The 20,802-nt window shown below is 35.7% G+C and overlaps 1 protein-coding gene across 11 annotated transcripts in view; it reads left to right on the top strand.

The window, feature by feature from the left end:
* IMMP1L (inner mitochondrial membrane peptidase subunit 1) overlaps positions 1 to 20,802 on the top strand; it is a 96,981-nt gene that overhangs the window by 69,283 nt on the left and 6,896 nt on the right. For all 11 annotated transcript variants that reach the window (XM_049890826.1, XM_049890825.1, XM_049890829.1 and 8 more), the window contains one exon: positions 1,737 to 1,863. In XM_049890826.1, the coding sequence (XP_049746783.1) occupies positions 1,737 to 1,863 (127 nt within the window). The remainder of the gene's footprint in view (positions 1 to 1,736; positions 1,864 to 20,802) is intronic.

Genomic DNA, 20,802 nt, shown 5'->3' with positions numbered 1-20,802 from the left:
ATCTTCTAGAAGCAGATCACCAGATCTTTTTTCCAAGGTGCCTTTTTTTTCTGAGTGGCTTCAAACCACTTTCAGTTAGTAGCTCAGTGCTTAACCGTTTGGAACACCCAGGAACTCCCATATATGTGGTTAGACCACCAGAAAGCTACAAATACATTTTCTATATTAATATTGCTTTCTGTAAAAACACCTTTACTGAACTGTTGTTTCTATATTACCATTCAAGTACAGAGCTTATGTTTTAGTGGTCATACTAATTATTTGATCAAAATGTTTAAGCTGAATGAAACACTCATGGAAAGACTTTCTTCTGCCAAAGCTACCCAAAATTAACTTGAATATATCATGCTACAATTTTTATAAACTTTTTCATCTGAAACAATTCCACTGACATGGTTTCAGTTGGTTAGAAAGAATAGTTTATTCCAGTTTCAAAAAAGGGCAGCCTTATATTACCTCCAAATAATAACAGAATTTCATGATTTAATAGCCTTTATCTCTTATTAAGAGTAGCCTCAACAAGTGACCAATGTGAATAATGTTTCTGTATCTTCTATAAAATTGCTGATGAAGATGGTGTCTTTTAGTCCTTTAGTTAGGAATTTTTCCTATAAATTTCTCTTCTGACTTGGTTGTTAGGGAAAACATTGCTTCATCTCCCGAACTATTACTTTTTTTAGTTAATGATTGCCATGTGATTAATCTTAATTTCTTTTTTGACTTAGTTACCAAAAAGTTTAGAACTCATTTTCATACTTACATATAGCAACAAGTAAGTTTCTGATTTAACTGTCATTTTCCTGGCTTTTGATATTATTTTAGCACACACACCTTTTATTATAAATACATCAGATTATTTCTGGAGCTAGGTATGAATAATACGTAAATATATTAAATGTGTTGAAGTATGTGTGTCAGTTAACAGAATTCAGAATTTGCTTATGCAAAAAGAGCATTTTGTTCCATTTGTTTGGGGCAGCCCTAATCCTGCATTTTTTTTTCCTCATCCCCTTCTTCTTCCTTTCCACTTTTTCAAGTCTTTCTTAGGTCAGTTACCAATTGGATTGCCACTTCTTCTATGAATCATGCTTCCCATATGTAGTCTGACCCATATTAATTGTATGCGTTTGGTATCAGATTATATTTATTTTTAGTAATATGTATTTTTGCAGTTTTTTTAAACATTTTATTTGGTTGTGGCCTCTCCATTTTTCTGAACGTACTGTATGGAGTCTTTCTGACTATACTGTAAGTTATTTAGGTTATATAGTTCGTATACTGTTAATTTCCTCAATTATTTGAGCTTTAGGGAAACGTAGATGATGTTCCAATCATTCTTATGTGTTCTAGAGTCAGTAAAATGGCTCACCAGTAAAATTTATTTAGTTAATTTGGAAATATTTATATGGAATTGTTTTTTCATAGTTTGGGTTCTAAAAATTTGGACACAAAAATAACACATAGTGGATATGGTACAACGTGATAATTTTTATGGACTTATCAGAAATTTTGGAATCTTATAATATCTTTCCATCACTCTCATTGTGGATTCCGACCCAGAAAAGTTAGTCACAAATAAAAAAAGTCAGTAAAAAATGCTTCTCAAAGCTGGTAAATATATGGAAAGGTCAGTATATGCGAGATTAAAGTTGCTTTGTAAAAGTACTAAAGCAGTGCCATTCATGTGTTAATGTTTAATAAATAACATTGACGTTTCTTTGGCTTTCCCCCCTCAGAGGTGACATTGTGATTGCAAAAAGCCCAAGTGATCCAAAATCAAATATTTGTAAAAGAGTAATTGGTTTGGAAGGAGACAAAATCCTCACCAATAGTTCATCAGATTTCTTAAAAAGCCATAGTTATGTAAGTAACATTTCAATTATGTTATGTATTAATATAGTTGATTAACACTAACTGAACACACTGACAAAAGAAATTAGCTCTTATTCATATTGTGAATGTAGAACAATGCTTCATTCAGTAGACCTTCAGTATATTTATAGCAAGAACAATTTGGCCATTATGTTTTAATTTCTTATAAAACCCTATATAAAATGTAAGTAATATTTGTTGCAGGTAAGATTCACTGATGGATTCTAAAATTATTGACAAAAGTTTAAGGAAAAATAGTGTATTTGCACAGTTTCAAAGTATCTCTCCCAGGGGAGAAACTTGGCAGGGGAGAAACCTAGCAGATACCACCTGAACCAAACTATCAGAATTAACTTCACCAATAATAAGACATATCAACATAATGTACCCCTTAATATGAAGCACGGAGAAGGGCACATTACTTCTTTTGTATTCTTGCAAAGAAAGTATAACCTCAATCTAATCATGAGAACGCATCAAACAAAACTGAAAGGAGGGACATTCTACAACATAACTGACCAATACTCTTCAAAAATGTCAAGGTCATGAAGAACTAGAAAAGACTGAGGAACTGTCACAGATTGGAGGATACAAAGGACATATGGCAAATAAATGCAGTCTGGGATCCTGGCTTAGAAAGTTATTCCACTGACTAGTTAGTGGAAACTAATTAGTGGAAAAACTGATAAAATCAAACAAAGTCTATAGTTTAGGTTTTTTAAATTCTATTTAATTTTCTAAAATAGAAATTGTATATACCTTTGGTCTAGTCAACTTGCTGTCCAGTTAGAAGAAAGCAAGGGCAATAAAGTGGAAGAGTGAAGAGCAGATGTAATGTGTTAGCTCTTTCACCAATCACATGGCTGCTATGACAGAGCTTGTGGTGGGAGGCCCTTTTGTTTGCTTAGCATGTAGTGTTCTTGCTTTTAAAGCTGTAACTTAATTTTCTACTTCGCTTTAATTCTGTCACTATCAAGTTATTGATACAGGTGTTAGAAATATTAACTAACTTTACCTCTATCTTCATGCCCAATGTAAGCAAATAATTGAAGAGTTAAATTATCTTCATCATTGTAAATTTATTGAAATACAGTAGCCTCTGATTGATTGCTCTATAAATAAATTTGATAGGTAGACTATTAAATAATCAATACTGCCTGTAATAGACTGTGGTTCAGCTCTGTAAATGTCTTTGATGTTTATTGCTATAATTAAGCAAACTAATTGTTAGCTGATGGTGATGATAATGTGGAAGATGATAGAATAGTGCCATTTAACATTTTTCTTTGGCCATCAAGGGCAACATATTTTTTTTATTCTTAAAAGAATGTCAAATTTTGCCATATAGTTTCACCTTCATATGGCTGTTAAACATTTCATGAGGCATTCTAGTCACTTCTAAGTATACATAAAAGTGTACTTAGAACAGAAATAGTTCTGTCAATAGATAGAACAACAGAACAGAAAAATGATAGCATCGTTGTTGTTATTTTCTGTATCAAAGTTATTAGAGGAGGAATATCAGGACAGAGGAGTTTACAGTCTCTAAATAATCAGAGAAGACAACCAGAGAACTGTGAGATATAAATTTTTTTTTTTCTGAATTTGTGAAAAGATTCGGCATTGAAACATACTCAATGATGGGCTTATTTTTTAGCAAAAAATGTGATTTTATATTAGGTCCGTTTTGTATACCAAAGTATTTTATGCATATATAAATATGTATTTTATACATGTAATAAATAGAAAGTATCTTCATGGAAAGTTATTAAACTACAGTATTTGAATCAGTCAAATAATTCTAAGATTTCTTTTAACAAAATGTTCTATTTAAGGAAAACATTCATTGAATTTTTTATATGTCTGATGAATGAATACATTAAAGACACTGCCATTTTGTTCCTGGTGTATTCAATATTCCGTTCACTTTGGCTTTGGCATGTTTATAAATCTCGTCATCTATATCTATATCTACCTATCTACACACACACATGCATAATAATTAATATAAGCCAACATTTATTATGTACTTACTTTATACCAGACACTGTTGAGCTCTTTACAAGGGTTAATTTATATAATTCTCACAACAGCAACCCAGTGAGGTAGGTAATAGTATTCTACAGGTGAGAAACCTGAACAACAAGGAGGTTAAATAAATTGCCCAATTATAATTAACTAGTGAGAAGGTTGGGATTCAAACACAAGCAGAATTTGTAGTCCTCACCATTCCACTGTTTCCTCTCCTGAAATATCTAATTATTATTTCTAGTTGCATTTTATCAAATTATATTTCCTGAAAAATGTATTTGTCATTACTATATTTTAAAAAGAAAAGGTACTGTTTCTGATCAGGGACAATATTGTTTCTGAAAGAGAAACCAGTGATTCGTGAGTACCCCATGCCTCCCCTCCACCCCCCACTTTTTCTAGGCTAAGTTATTCAGGCCTTAAGAATAGCTATTACAGATCCACTTTAGCAAATGTGTTCCATTGATCAAGATGATTTATAACAAAAATTCATCCAAGTTTGGAGCACTCTGAAAAGATACCCAAAGTGTTTGCAGGGTCTGCCCATCTAGAGTGTCCCCTTTTCAGCTATCTCAGAAGTACACTGGTACTGTGTTTTATGAAACAGGTTTCTTTCCCATTCATCCTGTGCATCCTCTTAGAAAAATCATTGTTACAAGATGAAGACATTACTATTCAGATCCTGATTAAGCTGCTAAAGATTATTGATATTAAATGTCTTTTGAATTCCAGGCAAAAAACATTCTATGTAGGTGCTTCAGCAAGCAAACCACCAAAAAGTTGAAGTCATTTGGAACCTAGAATATAGAGTTTAGCATATGAAAGAAATCACATTGTTCATAAGTTGGCAAAAAAGAATATAAGTAATCATTGGTTAAGTGATGTGGAACCATTTTATTCATTCCAGAGTTCTGAAAGTTTTTGTGGCAGGCAGCACTTACGAACCATGATTTATTTTTTGCATTAAGCATTTGGAAACTAAGCAGTCCCTAGCAAAGTGCTATTGCAGTGGGTTTTGCTCATTTTGCTAGTACCAAGGCCAGTAATTCTTTCCTTGGGTTATGGGGTAAGCATTGGTGACTAGGATATGAGCTTAATTTGTGACTCTAAAAAGAAATTATATTCACCTCAAACATCCTGAATAGCTTAACTTTCTGTACTAGTGGGAGTTCCTCAGTTTGCTGTTAGAAGTGCTAATTTGCAAAAACAAAAAAATTTATGTGGAAGTAGGAGCATTTAACAAATGTTTTTGTTCGTTGCCATTGAGTCAGCTCCGACTCAAGGCAACCGAGTCGGCTCCGACTCAAGGCAACCTTATGTATAACAGAATGAAATGTTGCCCAGTTCTCTGCTGTCTTCATGTTTTTTGGTAAATTTAAGCCCATTGTTGTGGCAATTGTGTCGATTCATCTCTATGAGGTTTTCCCTCATTTTCGCTGACCCTCTACTTTACCACGATTATGTCCTTCTCTATCAACTGGTCTTTGCTGATGACATGTCCAGAGTAAGTGAGCTGAACTCTTGCCATCCTCACATCTAAGGAGCATTCTTGTATTTTTCACAAAGACTGATTTGTTCTTTTCTTTTAGCAGTCCATGGTATATATAGTATTTTGCCAACACCACAATTCAAATGCATCTATTATTATTCTCTCTTTTTCATTGTTCATCTTTTGCATGCATATGAGATGATTGAAAAGACCATGGTTTGGGTCAGGTGCACCGTAGTCATCAATGTGACATCTTTGCTTTTTAAAACTTTAAAGAGATCTTTTGCAACAGATTTGTCCAATAAAATACATAATTTGATTTCTTGACTGCTGCTTCCATCGACATTGATTGTTGATCCAAGTAGAATGAAATTGACAACTTCAGTTTTTTCTCCATTTACTATCATGTTTTATGTCAGTCCAGTTGTGAGAATTTCATTTTCTCTATGTTCAGGTATAATCTACATTGAAGGCTTTAGTCTTTTTTTTTTTTTTTAAATAATTTTTATTGTGCTTTAAGTGAAAGTTTACAAGTCAAGTCAGTCTGTCACGTGTAAGCTTATATACACCGACTACATACTCCCATTTACTCTCCCCCTAATGAGTCAGCCCGCTCCCTTCTTCCAACCTCTCCTTTCGTGACCCCTTTGCCAGTTTCTAACCCTCTCTACTCTCCCATCTCCCTTCCAGACAGGAGATGCCAATACAGTCTCAAGTGTCCACCTGATACAAGTAGCTCACTCTTCATCAGCATCTCTCTCCAGCCCATTGTCCAGTCCCTTCCATGTCTGATGAGTAGTCTTCGGGAATGGTTGCTGTCCTGGGCCAACAGAAGGTTTGAGGACCATGACCGCCAGGATTCTTCTAGTCTCAGTCAGACCATTAAGTCTGGTCTTTTTATGAGAATTTGGGGTCTGCATCCCACTGTTCTCCTGCTCCTTCAGGGGTTCTCTGTTGTGTTCCCTGTCAGGGAAGTCATCAGTTGTGGCCGGGCACCATCTAGTTCTTCTGGTCTCAGGGTGATCTAAGTCTCTAGTTCATGTGGCCCTTTCTGTCTCTTGGGCTCATAGTTATCGTGTGACCTTGGTGTTCTTCATTCCCCTTTGATCCAGGTGGGTTGAGACCAATTGATGCATCTTAGATGGCCGCTTGTTAGCATTTAAGACCCCAGATGCCACACTTCAAAGTGGGATGCAGAATGTTATCATAATAGAGTTTATTATGCCAATTGACTTAGAAGTCCCCTTAGAAGGCATTAGTCTTTGACCTTCATCATAAGTGCTTCAAGCCGTCTTCATTTTTGGCGAGCAGGATTGTGTCATCTGCATATTACAGGTTGTTAATGAGTCTTTCTCCAATCCAGACTCCACATTCTTCTTCATGTAGTCAAGCTTTACAGATTATTTGTTAAACATACAGAATGAATAAATAGAGTGAAAGGATAGAACTCTACTACACACCTTTTCCAATTTTAAACCACACAGTATCCCCATGTTCTGTTTGAATACTGCATCTTGATCCATTTACAGGTTCCACATGAGTACAACTAAGTGTTCTGGAATTCCCATTCTTGTAAACAGGAAATATGTAAAATGCATTGGCAATCTCCTGTTGGTTTCTTCTGTAGGCCATATGCAAAGCAAGTGCCTATTTAGTGTCCATTTCCCTAGGAAGCACAGGGCCAGGGCTCAGGAAGTACAGTAAAACTTTGTTATAAAAGCAGTGAAGAAAAGAAGAAAAAACTTTATAATCTTTATGAGAATAACATTGTGCAATAGTTCAAGGCTGTGATTTTAACCCAGAGTGAAACTGTGGTACAGTTAGGAATTTTGAAATATAGTGAATTCCTATCAGCAGACAAACATGCTGTAAAATCTCCTATCTAAATAAATAACTAATAAACTCCCTTTATACCACATCCACCTGTAAGAAAGAGTTATATGTACTTACTCCATTTATGATCCTCATATTCTCTCTTGAACTCATTGCAGTTAGGCTTTGGTCCCTGCCAGTTTATTGAAACAATTTTTGTCAGGGTGTCCATTGATTGCTGTGTTGTCAGTCTAGGGGTCAACTCTTAGTCCTCATCTTACTTGACCTGTTGTTAGTATTTGAAATAATGGTTCTCAAAAACTAGCTTCATTTTTTGGGGGGAGTACACCGTGGTTTCTACGTTTTCTTCCTGTCTTTCTGACTACTTCTCAGTTTTCTTTGCTGGTTCCTTCTCATATCCCTGACCTCCAAACATTGAGGTGACTAAGGGTTCATTTTCAAACTTCTCTTGTTTATATAAGCTGACACTTTTGGTGACCTCATCCTGCCTCATGGTTTTAAATATCATCTAACTCATTCTCAAATTCGTATCTCCAAACATGTCTTCCCTGAACTCTAGACTCATGTATCTAGTTGTCTGCTTATTATCTCCATTTTAATGTCTAATGATCATTTCAAACTTAGTATGTCCAAAACTAAACTCTTGATTTCTCTTCCTAAACAGGCTCTTTCCAGACTTCCGCATCACAGTAAGGCAACTCCATTCTTGTCAGGCTATAAGCCTTGGAGTCATCCTTGACTCTCTTTGTCCCTCATCTCACATACAATCCATTAATAAATCTTGATGATTATGTCTTCTAAATATAATCAGAATAAGACCATTTCTTGCTACCATCACTGCCAGCATCCTGGCACAGTCTTCTCACCTCTCTACCTCCCTACCTCTTCCACAACTATTCTCCACACGGTAGCTAAAGTGATCCTTTTTAATAAATCCTTTTTTTAAAAGAGCAGTTATGTTCCTTTTATGCTCAAAGACTCCAGTGACTCCCCATCTTACTCATAATAAAAGCCAAAGGCCTTACAATAGCCTGTAAGACCTTATATGATCAGTCCCTCCCCAACTACCTCTCTGACCAGTTACCATTTATTCTCCTTTTTCTTGTTCCTCAGAGATGCCAGATATGCTCCCATCTCAGTTCCTTAGTACTTTCTCTTGCTTCTGCTTTACTCCTGATATTCATAAGGCTTGCTCCTTCACTTCCATAAGTTTACTGCTCAAGTCACTTTATCAGAGAGACCTGCCTCCCCCTGGCTGCTCTATATAAAATAGCAACCCCTGTCTCTGTCTTTTCCCCTGCACTCTTAATCTGTCTTATTCCAATTTATTTTTCTCCATAGCACTTCTCACTGCTGTATGTGTTAAATTTTGGTTTGCTTATTGTCTGTTTTATTGCTCTAGAGTGGGCTAGCTCGCTACAGCCCAGCAGCCAACCTGCTCCCTGCTTTTGTAATTAAAGTTTTATTGGAACACAGTCCTGCTCATTTGTTTATATATTGTCTGTGGATGCTTTCATTAAAATGGCAGAGTTGAATAGTTTTGAAAGATACTGTATAGCCCACAAAGCCTACAATATTTACTTTTTACCCTTTAGAGAAAAGACTTGCTGACTCTTGCTCTAGGATATAATGTTCTCAAGGGCAGGAACTTATTTTAATCACAGATGATTCCTTAGCACCTAGACCATGATTTGGCATTAGTAGGTGATTACGTGATGAATGGATAAATGAGTATGTGAAAAGAGTCTGTGTTTTCTAGTTTCTGCTCTTTGGTTGCTGCAGACTTGCTTCTGAGTAAGTGCGTGGTATGAGAACTTTTCAGTAAGATAGTGCTGAACTGACTGTTTTATGGTCATTCCAGTCTTCACAGGAGACTTCAAAGGTAAGCTGCTTCCATGGTAGGGCTACCTGACCACCTTACATAATGGCAGGTGAGAGTTTTAGAAAATATTGGAATGCCTCTGCTTATGGTTACTTACTGTGTACCAGGAGATAGAAGCAGAGAGCTGATGGAGTGTTTCTGTCTTTCCCTAAGCGACCCCATTTGGACTGATGATAGTTTTCAGAACTTTTATTAAGCAAACTAAAAATCCACCTGGCTCTTAACTGGCTAACCCCTTTAGAGTACTCTGAATATGTGTGGACTAAATCTTCCAAGGGAATGGTGGAATTGAGATACACTAGACCTGCCTTGGAGCCCCAGTGGTGCAGTAGTTAAGTGCTCGGCTGATAACCAAATAGTTTGAATTCACCAGCTGCTCCTTGGAAACCCTATGGGGGCAGTTCTAATCTGTCCCGTAGGGTTACTATGAGTCAAATAAACTCAACAGCAACGGGTTAGACCTACCTTGGTCTTATTTAGAAATGCAGGGTAGTTTTGTTGGGTTGAAGGCGGTGTTGCCCTTGCAACATTCAGTGCCTGCTAATTAGGCTGTGTGGTAATAAAAGTTCACATTTCAGTAGAAATGCATGTGCCTTTTGGACATAATTAACTACTATGCAGATATGTTGTTCTTTTGATCCTTTTATTGGTTGGCAGATTAACAATGGGTAAAGTTATTACCTTAGGTTTGTATTCTCCTTTGAATGTAAAGTTCTGTTTTCCACTGTTTATTAATTGTAACATGAAGGATCGTTTTATAAATATTTAAAAAAATTAAAACTTTATATATTGAAATATTTATTTCTCAAACATAACAGCCACTTTGTATTGAAAATGGACATGTTAATAGAAATATGATTATGGAGATTTCAGTATTTTCTTATGGTTAAAGCATAGCAATATTTTGCTACTGTTAAAGGAAACAGATCTATACTTACCAGTAAAAATTATGTTTTTACTTTATTCTAGAGCTATCAAAAAGATCAGACTATTTAAAACCCCTTTTTTTTTTAATCCTTGGTAACACAGATTTCAGTATTATAGACAAAAGGTGAAAGTTGTTCAGCAAATGATAGTCTGCTACCACAGAAGAGTGTTGATAGGTGAATAGGAATGAAGTATTACATTTTTCTTGTGAATCATATGATATGTTAAAAACAAAATCACTGTTACTGGTGAAAATGTAAGATATAGAGAAAATTTTCATTTCAGAAAGAACTAATTAAATGTTTCAGAGATGCACTAGTGGTATAGTATTTATAGTGTATTAGAAAATTTAAATAAAACTGATTGACAAAATGAAAAACAATCTCACTAATTAGACAGCATTTAGAAAATGGACACTTTATATAGTTCACACTAATAGTCCCTTAATGTGTACTGTGTATTTAGGGTGTAGTTCAGATCCTGAATATCCTAGTGCTGTTTTTCTGTTTGTTTTAATGTCATTTACTTTAGCTAAAAGTGACAACCATATGGTCTTCTATTACCACTTGTATTATAAACAGAAAAGGTACTTCTGCGTAGGGAGAGAAATCATCAGATTGAAAGGGCTTGTGTACTATAAGCTGCTGATACACTAGATCCTTATGTCATTTAAGTAGAAGAACTACCTAATAATGTCACTTATTACAACTAGGATATCTAAACGAGGGACTTGCTTTTTGCAGACTATAGTGATAAAAACCTGTGCTGCACATCCATTTCTCAGCAACGGCTCCCAGGATAATCAATCCTGGCATACTGCTAATGCCTTGATTGCAGCTCATGTGGGGGAAATATGTTTACTCTTTTGCTAAAATGAAGTTCACTGCGGAGATGACGTGACTTTTTTCATCCTATAGCTAACACAATTCTGAAAATAAAGATGACTTATTGTTTGCATATCTGAGATGTTTTTGTTCAGATGTTAACACTAAAGAATCATCCTTGAGGCCCCTATAACTTAAGCATTTTCTGATGCATCCTCTGAACATTTTCAGAATAATTTGATCTTATTTTAAGCACTATATTGATAATATGTAGTTTATAGAGTTTATTTTGTAACAATATGTTTTGGTATAGTAATATATTTTTGGGTTTGTGTTCATAAATATATATATACACACACATATATATGTATGTATGCTTTTGGGGAACTGCCAAAAGTAAGTTCCTATGTCTGGAACATATAGTAGGAAGGAGTAGATAGTGAAAAGAGATAAAAAGGTAAACAGGGCCTATTTCATTGTATGTGTCAAGCAGGGGAATAACATGATCAGAATTAGTTTTTCAAAGATCACTCTGATATTAGTGTAAACTAATAGAGGACAGGTTGGAGTAGGAAGAAGAGACTGGAAGCACAGAGACCAGTTAATAGGCTGTGAATGAGACATAATTGAGATAATAACATTGAGAATGGAAATAACTACAAAGATTGGAGAAAGATTAGGAAATGCTAAAGAAACGGAATGGAAAGGCTCAAAAAAATGGCAACCGAGCTTCTGGCTTCAGCAGAGTAGGTGGTGCATTAAATAAGGAATTCTGAGGGAGATGCTGATTTGGGAAATAGAAGATATATTCTGTTTTGGACAATTGCCAAAGCGTAATCTAATAAGCCTAAAATATATTGTATTATAAATTATTTTAAGTGCTTATAACAAATGGCAAAAAGGATTGCTTTCCCAAAATGTCATCTGGTTGCTACACTATTCCCTCCCTGATGTCCACGATATGTTTTCATGATCACTTAATCAAAACAGTGTTTTGATACTCCCATGCCTAGGAGCTCAGTCTTACTTTTTGAAGATCCTCAGCTATTTTCTTTGTATCATACATCATCACAAAAAATGTCATCTGTCATCCACGTGCCTAATTTGCAATTTTCTATTCACAAAGCTAGATTTCATTCGAAATAATTTCCAGGGTTTGGAACATTAGAGTTGTGTTTTGTTGAATAAAATACAAGTAAGAGAAGTGTCTATCTGTCAAAGAAAAACATGCAAAACAATGACTTAAAAAAAAAGAACACATTAGTAACATGAAGTACAAGAAGATCTGCATAATTTATTTAATCACTCTTTTTTGGAATATGGATTCCTTTCTACCTGTGATATTTTATTTCTAATTCTGTTTCAGATGTAAGTAGATCAGTTTTCTAGCCAATCTGTATATTAAAAAATTACATATAGAAGCTATAGGAGATTGAAAAGAGCTATGGAGGTTTATCTATAGGAATAAATTCACATAGGCATGAGTTTTGACTTGCAGAAAAATTATTTGAAGTGCCAGAAATAAAAATGTGGTAAAAAATATTAGTGCATATTTTATACAGTATCCAGTATACTATTTAGAATTGTTTTTCTAATTAGAAAACTCATTATTTTAACTAGATGGTATCTGGCTCTCACCACCACTGACTGCTGTGACAGGGATCACGATAGAGGGTCCCATGCAAAGTGGGAGAAAAATGTAGAACAAAATTTTAACTCATACACACACACACACACAAAAGACCAGACTTAGTGGTCTGACAGAGACTGGAGTAACCCTGAGAGTATGGCCCCCGGACACCCATTTAACTCAGTACTGAAGTAACTCCTGGGGCTCACTCTTCAGCCAAAGATTAGACAGGCCTATAAAACAAACGATAACACATGATGTATGTGAGACTAAGTGGGCACACTAGCACAGGGGCAAGGACGAGAAGGCAGGAGGGGATAGGAAAGCTGGACGAATGGAAATGGAGGACCTGAGGTCAAGAAGGGGAGTGTTTACACATCGTGGGCTTGGCAACCAGTGTCACGAAACAATATGTGTATTAATTGTTTAATGAGAAACTAATTTGCTCTGTAAATTTTCACCTATAAAAACCAAACCCACAGCCATCGAGTTGATTCCAACTCATAGTGACCCTATAGGTAAACTATTTGCTCTGCAGATTTCACCTAAAACACAATAAACACACACACACACACACACACACACGAAAACTCATTATTTTAATACTTACCTCCGTATTCTACTACCATCTGAAATATCCTGTGTTTCATTAAGGCAAACCTATCTGTTGGGAAATGAGAATAAGAGTGTAAATCAGGCTGTATTAAAGTGAAACTGCAGAGATAGTCTTGGAACCATAGTATAAAATAACTTCTTTTAAATACAGATCCAGAAACAGAGCAGGTAACATTTTATTTACAAATGGAACAAAAAAGAAGTCAGAACAAAATAATACAGTGTCCTGGGGGAAAAATTCTGTAGGATTGGGATATTAGTATTGGATGGCTTAGATGGAAAGGCCTGTTTGCTGGCTTCAGTCCCAGCCTTCTACCCCTTTTAACTAGTTGGTAGATGGTTCTGAAGAAGCAGATGCTTTAGAAGGGAGGGTCTAAACATTCAATATTTAATAAACATTGCTTGATGAAGATACACATTAAAAGAATAAAAATGTTAGTCTTCACTACTGACCTAGGATGATCTGGTTGTAAAAACTGAATTTCATTAAATCAGCATAATTAATATGGCATTTCTCCACGATTAATATATTTTTCATTGTATTGGATTCAGTAACTTGACTACTACCAGAGCTATATCTTTGAATATAGTGTAAGAGAAAGTAACCAAAAACACTTAATCGGAGTAAAACAGCAAAGCATGATTCACATAGCAGAGAATTGGTAAGACTGCATAGGAAGCCAGGAACAGGGAAAGACCAATAGGTATCATTCATATCAGCAGCTGGGGCAACTACTGGTAACAACAGCCAGTATTTATTGAGTGCTTATTGCGTGCCAAGAGCCTTAGGTGTTATCTTATTTGCTTCTCAGAATATTTTTGTGAGGTAGTTATTAGTCCAAATTGTACAGATGAGGTTTAAATAACTTGCCCAAGATGCTTAACTATTACTAGTAAGTGGCAGAGCTGCATTTTGAACTCATAACTATGACTCCCTGGACTGTGTCCTTAACCACTATGCCATATAACACATTAGAAATTACAGTTAAGTTTGAAGGAGGTACTGAGTACTTAGTCATCGAGTGCTGCTTTAACCAATACCACAAGTGAATGGCTTCAACAAACAGAAGTTTATTCTCTCACAGTCTGGGAGGCTAGAAGTCCAAATTCAGGGCATCGGCTCCCGGGGAAGGCTTTCTCTGTCTGCTCTGGAAGAAGGTCCTTGTCATCAGTCTCCCTCTGGACTATGAGCTTCTCTGCCTAGGAACCCCAAGTCCAGAGGATGTGCTCTGCTCCCAGCGCTGCCTTCTTGGTGGTTATGAGGTCCCTCTGTCTCTCTGCTCCCTTCTTTCTTTTATATCTCAAAAGAGATTGGCTTAAGACACTATCTAATCTTGTAGATCTCATCAGTATAACTGCTGCTAATCTATTTCATTAACATTATAGTGATAGAATTTACAACAGGGAAATCACATCAGATGACAAAATGGGTAGACAGTTACTACGATACTGGGAACTATGACCTAGCCAAGTTGACAGATATTTTGGGGGGAACACAATTCAATCCATGGCAATAGAAGGTAAAGGGAGCTTAGCTTATAATCGCTATGAAAATGAACAAGTCAAGTCTTAGACTAAGCTCTAAACCTACTCAGTGGGGAGATGCTCAGTAATGAAAGAGGACTTGTTAGTAAAATGCTTACCCTCACCCCCACCCCACTGCTGTAAGTGTAACCTACTGAAACTTTTGTATAAATTCCTCTTTGGTGATGATTGGCTGTGAACTTAAACCAAACCAAACTCTTTGCCATCGAGTTGATTCTGACTTACAGCAACCCTATAGCACAGAGTAGAATGCCCCATATGGTTTCCGAGGCTGAAGTCTTTACTGCCACATCTTTCTCCTGCATACTGGCTGATGGGTTCAAACTGGACCTTTTGGTTAGCAGCCGAGCACTTTAACCACTGTGCCACCAGGGGTCTTTGTGAACTGAAAAGGGTACCATTTAAGTAGGGAAAGGCAATAACAGGAAAGAAGTGGATATGTACAGGCAGTGCAGGACTGCATAGAATAGTACCCATTGAAATAATCAGCGTGTTAACTGTACCATGGCTGATCCTTATAAATACAGTCCCTTTGTCATGCATCTAACATTTGGGAGCACCTCCATCAGGACTTCAGATATTCCACTTGCCTTAATTAATTAGCCCAGGTAGACAGAATGTAGGCAAGAAGTTGTGACAAGGAGAATGACAATGATATGTAGAACTTTAGTGAAATTGTTCCTTGAGTTTGCTTTCAAAGATACCTATAACTGACACATGAGACACTCCTTTTTTTTTTTTTAAAGATTAATAATGTTCTTTCAGCTTTGTATTCTAAAAAATTTTTCTAATTTACTGTATCTTGGAGGATTTAATGCTTCACTTTTTTTACATATTCCACTTTGTTTATAGCTTTTGCTGATATTACAGGAATGGTGGAGTCCCTGGGTGGCTCAGATGGTTAAATGCTGGACTACTTACCTAAAGGCTGGCAGTTCAAACCCACCCAAAGTTAAGGCCTGGCAATCTGCTTCTAAAAGCTCACAGCCTTGAAAATCCTATGGAGGACACATGGGGTCACCATGAGTTACAATAGGAAGGGTAAATAACAATAAGTATATACTATCTGGTGTTTCTAATTTGGTGTTGCATGAGTCAATTAAATATTGGCTTTTATGAAATTCTTTTATAACAATATAATTTTACTAATAAATTATTTCATTTTTCAAATATTCTCTCTAGTAGTTTGTGTACATAGAGTCTTACAAAACCATGTTATGGTTACGTATATTGTGATTAAGCAGGATACACAAGAGCCACATGATGTTACATATTGCTTAGTTGAAAGTAGTAACAAAAAAAATTATATGGGTTTTGTTAGACTAAAATTGACATCTTTTGAATGCACATTCATTATATGGTCTTTTGCCTGGGCATGGAAATTATATATTTTATATTTCACTGATTATTCCACTAAACCAAAAAAAAAAAAACCTATTGCCATCAAGTTGATTCCGATTCATTGTGACCCTATAGGACAGAGTAGAACTGCCTGCCCCACAGGGTTTCCAAGGAGCGGCTAGTGGATTCAAACCACTGACCTTTTTGGTTTGCAGCCAATCTCTTAACCGCTGTGCCACCATGGCTCCGATTATTCCACTAGACACATTAAATAAAATCTTTAAGATATGTGTGAAAAATAATTATTTCTGAACCAAAGTCCCCTTAATATACCACTCCCATTTGCTCTTACCAAAAAGAAACTAGGTTTTATCTGATTGAGTACCTATAATAAACTATGGTGTGTCTCTTTCCTATGCTGTACAGAAAACGAAAAAGTCAGATAAACATGAAAGAGGGTTCCAAAAACTTGGCTTCCGTTGTTTTGTCTTTGTGATTTTTGTTTCTTTGACCACTATTGTTTCCTGTTCTTTCTCCATCATTTTAGAAGAACCGTTGAAGAAATATGAGCAGTAGGTAGGGCCAGTAGCACACCTATCATTGCTGATTGTAAACTGTAAAATCAGGAGCTCTGGTGCCACAATGGTTAAGCATTCCGCTGCTAACCTAAAGCTTGGAGATTTGAACCCACCCATGGCTCTGTGGGAGAAAGACCTGTCGATCTGCCCCCGTAAAGATTACAGCCTAGAAAATCTTATGGAGCAGCTCTACTCTGTCCTGTAGGGTCGCCATGAGTCGGAACTGACTCAACAGCACCTAACAACAACAAACTATAAAATATATGGCACATACAAGATTAATTAAAAATCTGTTCTTAGGATTTTCTGTTGTAAGGCTTTTGAAAGGTCAAAAATAGAACTATCTTACTCTTAAGTCAGAACTTTTTCTTAATTAGATGTCCTTTAATCAAATAAGTTGAGTTTGATTACAGTTTAGTAAATGTGTTATTTGATACTGTGGACTCTTTCATCAGATTTCCACTTGATTCTAGAAGGGTAACACCTGTGGGTTGGTTCACAAAAGCCTCTTTTGTTAAATGGACACCCGCAGGCCATGAGGCAATTACATTTGTTGCTTGCACTAAAAGGGAGGCACTTAAGTAGACCTCCTTAAGTATAGCTGAGAACTACAGGCTTGATTCTTTTGTCCAGCCCTGAGATTAGGCTTTATCATAGCACAGGAAGTAAACTTCTGACGCAAAAAGGAAAGTCAAGAATGATTTAAGGGTTATTTTAATGCTTAAAAATTTAGATATCCCTGGGTTGACTATATCTGAGACCCTGGGAAAATTCAGATTTAAAAAAACTAAGAACAATTTCTTTGTGGCACTCACCAAAAACATATATCCATATATTTTTATTCAGTCTTATGGACTCATTCAAGATGGCATGGCAGATTTATGAGAGTATAAAAGGAAAAGTAAATATTCAAAGCTTTGGTTTGGAGAGTTAATTAAAAAAGATATAGAAGTAGGGAATTCTGTTTTGGGCCATTCATAAATCATTCATTATAAATGTGTTTACTGGAATCCTTTCCAGTCTTAGTTGGAAAGCAGTAATAGTTTTATGAAAATAAATACATTGTAATATACCATTTTATGCTCTTTATATTTTATTAAAATGACATTGCTGTGGAAATTTTTTTCTCTTACCTGGTTTGATTTTTGATTTAGTGATAACCAGTAGGTTAATCTAACAGACAGTAACTGTGTTCGAGTTAGAAAGGAAATTTTTGTTCTGTTTCTTGCCTTGCTTCATACCAGAGCTTTGTTTTAGTAGAAAGGTCAGGTTTTGAGTTTCAGACCCATATTGGGTATGTGTTGTACTCTATGTTCGTTTAAATAAATTAGTTCTTGGCTAGCCAGTATTTTAGTGACTCAGAGATTTGGTTATAATATGGCTAATTGCAGTAATTTACTTCTATACAAAGAAGCAGAGACTCTACATAGGGCTGAAAGTTAAGTTCCCTCTCATTCTGCACTGCCAAAGATAAACTAAAAAAACCAAAGACAAGCTAAACAAAAACAAAATTTTAAAAATTAAATTCTTCCTAACCTGCATCAGAATGAATAATGCCACCCCCCTTTTTTTAAATGAAATTATCATTGAAAGGGTTAAGCATTTTAAGATATACAATGACATGCTGGTCATAAAAATGTACCTTTTGAATGATATAAAACAAAGTTGTTTTTTTTTTTTTTTTTTAACAGTTATACACATTGCTCTGAAAGTTTTTTTAGTGACTATCATGGAGATCTTTCCATCTGTCTCTCTCTGTCACTACCTGTCTAATATTATATGAAGAACTAAGTTTTATTTAACCTCTGCCTATTGAGGAACATTTATATTTTTTCCGATTTTAAGATACAAACAGTACTCTGATAAGCTTCCTTATTCGTACAGAATTGCTGGATAAGTTTGACAGATGTTTCCTAGAGATTTTGATAGGGAATAAGGAAAACAGCATAAAGAGGATGCTACTAAAAGGGACACAAGGTGGAGATGTCAAATGTATACTCTACTTACACCAAACATTTTATTCCTCACCAAAAGCATTCTCTTTATATTGTAATGAAGTATGCAAAGCAGTAACAACAAAAAAGACTTTAAAAATTAGATAATTTGAACATTTATTTCTGGAAATGATGGAGTAACTGGTGCTGGACTTGCCTTCCTTCCATAAAGATCTAGAAAATTGGATAAAATATATGAAAAAAACTGTTTTCAGACATTGCACAGTAGGAAGTACAAGACTATGATCCCTGAGAGGAGGGAAATAAACAAGGTGAGACTTATTTATACTTGCTCCAACTTCTGCCTTAGGGCAGTTTTCAAACCACATTGCAATGAAGGAAAATTCAAACAAAGCACAGGGGTCTCACTGAATTTAGAAGAGACTGGAGTAGTGGGAAGCATAAGTGGTTAGAATTTATGGATCAGAATATCTGGGAGGAGGGAGCTACAAAAAGATATCCAGAAATCTACACAGGTATTCCCTTGACTCTTGTTCAATACTAAACTGTGCGTGCTTATGGTGAAACTTGAGACTAAACAAAGATCAGCTACTGGGGAGCTGTAAGCTGAAAAATTCTCAGAGCTCACACAGAGACACTGAGTTCTGACCAGCCATAGTAGACAGATGTTTTTGAATATCCAGGGCATTTGGTAGAGACCCCAGAAGGATCTTGCCTTAGAAGTAAGGCTAAACTACCCTTAGAGTTAAGAGTACCATAGACTCAACGTAAAAAAGCTTAAAAACAAGGCTTGAAAGGAATAAGCTAACCCATAGCTAACTTAACTGCATGCGGAAAAAAAAAACAAAGGCCCTCAAAATTCAACAGTCTTTACAGAAACAAAATGCAGACACTCAACAAATAAAAGTCCAGCATTCAATCACAAATTAGCAGACATGAAGAAGTAGGAAAATGTGACCCATTACCACAAGAAAAATCAAAGTGAATTTGTTAAGGTCATCACAGATTATAGGGTCAATATACAAAAATCAAAATAGATGAGTTATTTATGGATAAACTTAACAAAACACACAGATGTTATCTCAAAATGTATCATATTCTTAAAAATAGGTTACGATCACTTGGAGTTGACTTGATGGCAGCTAATGATGACAGCTACAGGTATTTACTGAAAAGACTTATATACAAATGTTCATGGGGCATTATTCTTAATAGCCCCTAACTGGAAACAACCCACATGCCCATCAACAAGTTCATGGATAAACATTGTGATTTAGAATGGACTACTACTTAGCAATAAAGAGGAATGAATGATTTTATATACATATTTTATGTATATTTATAACCTTCATTTGCTGATGTGGCACAACTCAAAATGAGAAGAAACAGCTGCAGACATCCATTAATATAGGAATGTGGAATGTGCAAAGTATGAATCTAGGAAAATTGGAAGATGTCAAAAAGGAAATCGCATGCATAAACATCGATATCCTAGGTATTAGTGAGCTGAAATGGACTGGTATTGGCCATTTTGAAGCAGACAATCATATGGTATACTTTGTTGGGAATGACATATTGAAAAGGAATGGTGTTGCATTCATCGTCAAAAAGAATTTCAAGATCTATTCTGAAGTACAACACTGTCAGTGATAGGATAATATCCATATGCCTACAAGGAAGACCAATTAATATGACTATTATTCAAATATATGCATCAACCACTAAGGCCAAAAAAAAAAAGATGGGGAAATTGAAGATTTTTACCAACTTCTGCAGTCTGAAATTGATCAAACATACAATCAAAATGCATTGATAATTATTGATGATTGGAATGCAAAACCTGGAAACCAAGAAGGCACAGTAGTTGGAAAATATGTAATTGGTAATAGAAACGACACCAGAGATCACATGATAGAATTTTGCAAGACAAACGACTTCTTTATTGCAGAAACCTTTTGTCACCAACATAAATGGTGACTATACATGCGGACCTCGCCAAATGGAATACACGAGAACTAAATTGACTAAATCTTTGGGAAGAGACGATGGAAAAGATCAATACCATGACTCAGAACAAGGCCAGGGGTCGACTGTGGGAAAAACCATCAATTGCTTATATGCAAGTTCAAGTTGAAGAAAATTAGAACAAGTCCATGAAAGCCAAAATATGACCTTAAGTATATTCCACCTGAATTGAGACCATCTCAAGAATAGATTTGACTCATTAAACACTAATGACCAAAGACGAGACAAATTTTGTAGAATGACATCAAGGATATC

This window comes from Elephas maximus, chromosome 7 (assembly GCF_024166365.1).
Source record: "Elephas maximus indicus isolate mEleMax1 chromosome 7, mEleMax1 primary haplotype, whole genome shotgun sequence".
NCBI classification, from domain to species: domain Eukaryota; kingdom Metazoa; phylum Chordata; class Mammalia; order Proboscidea; family Elephantidae; genus Elephas; species Elephas maximus.
Note: the sequence above shows the minus strand (reverse complement) of the source record. Positions and strands in the feature narration are given on the sequence as shown.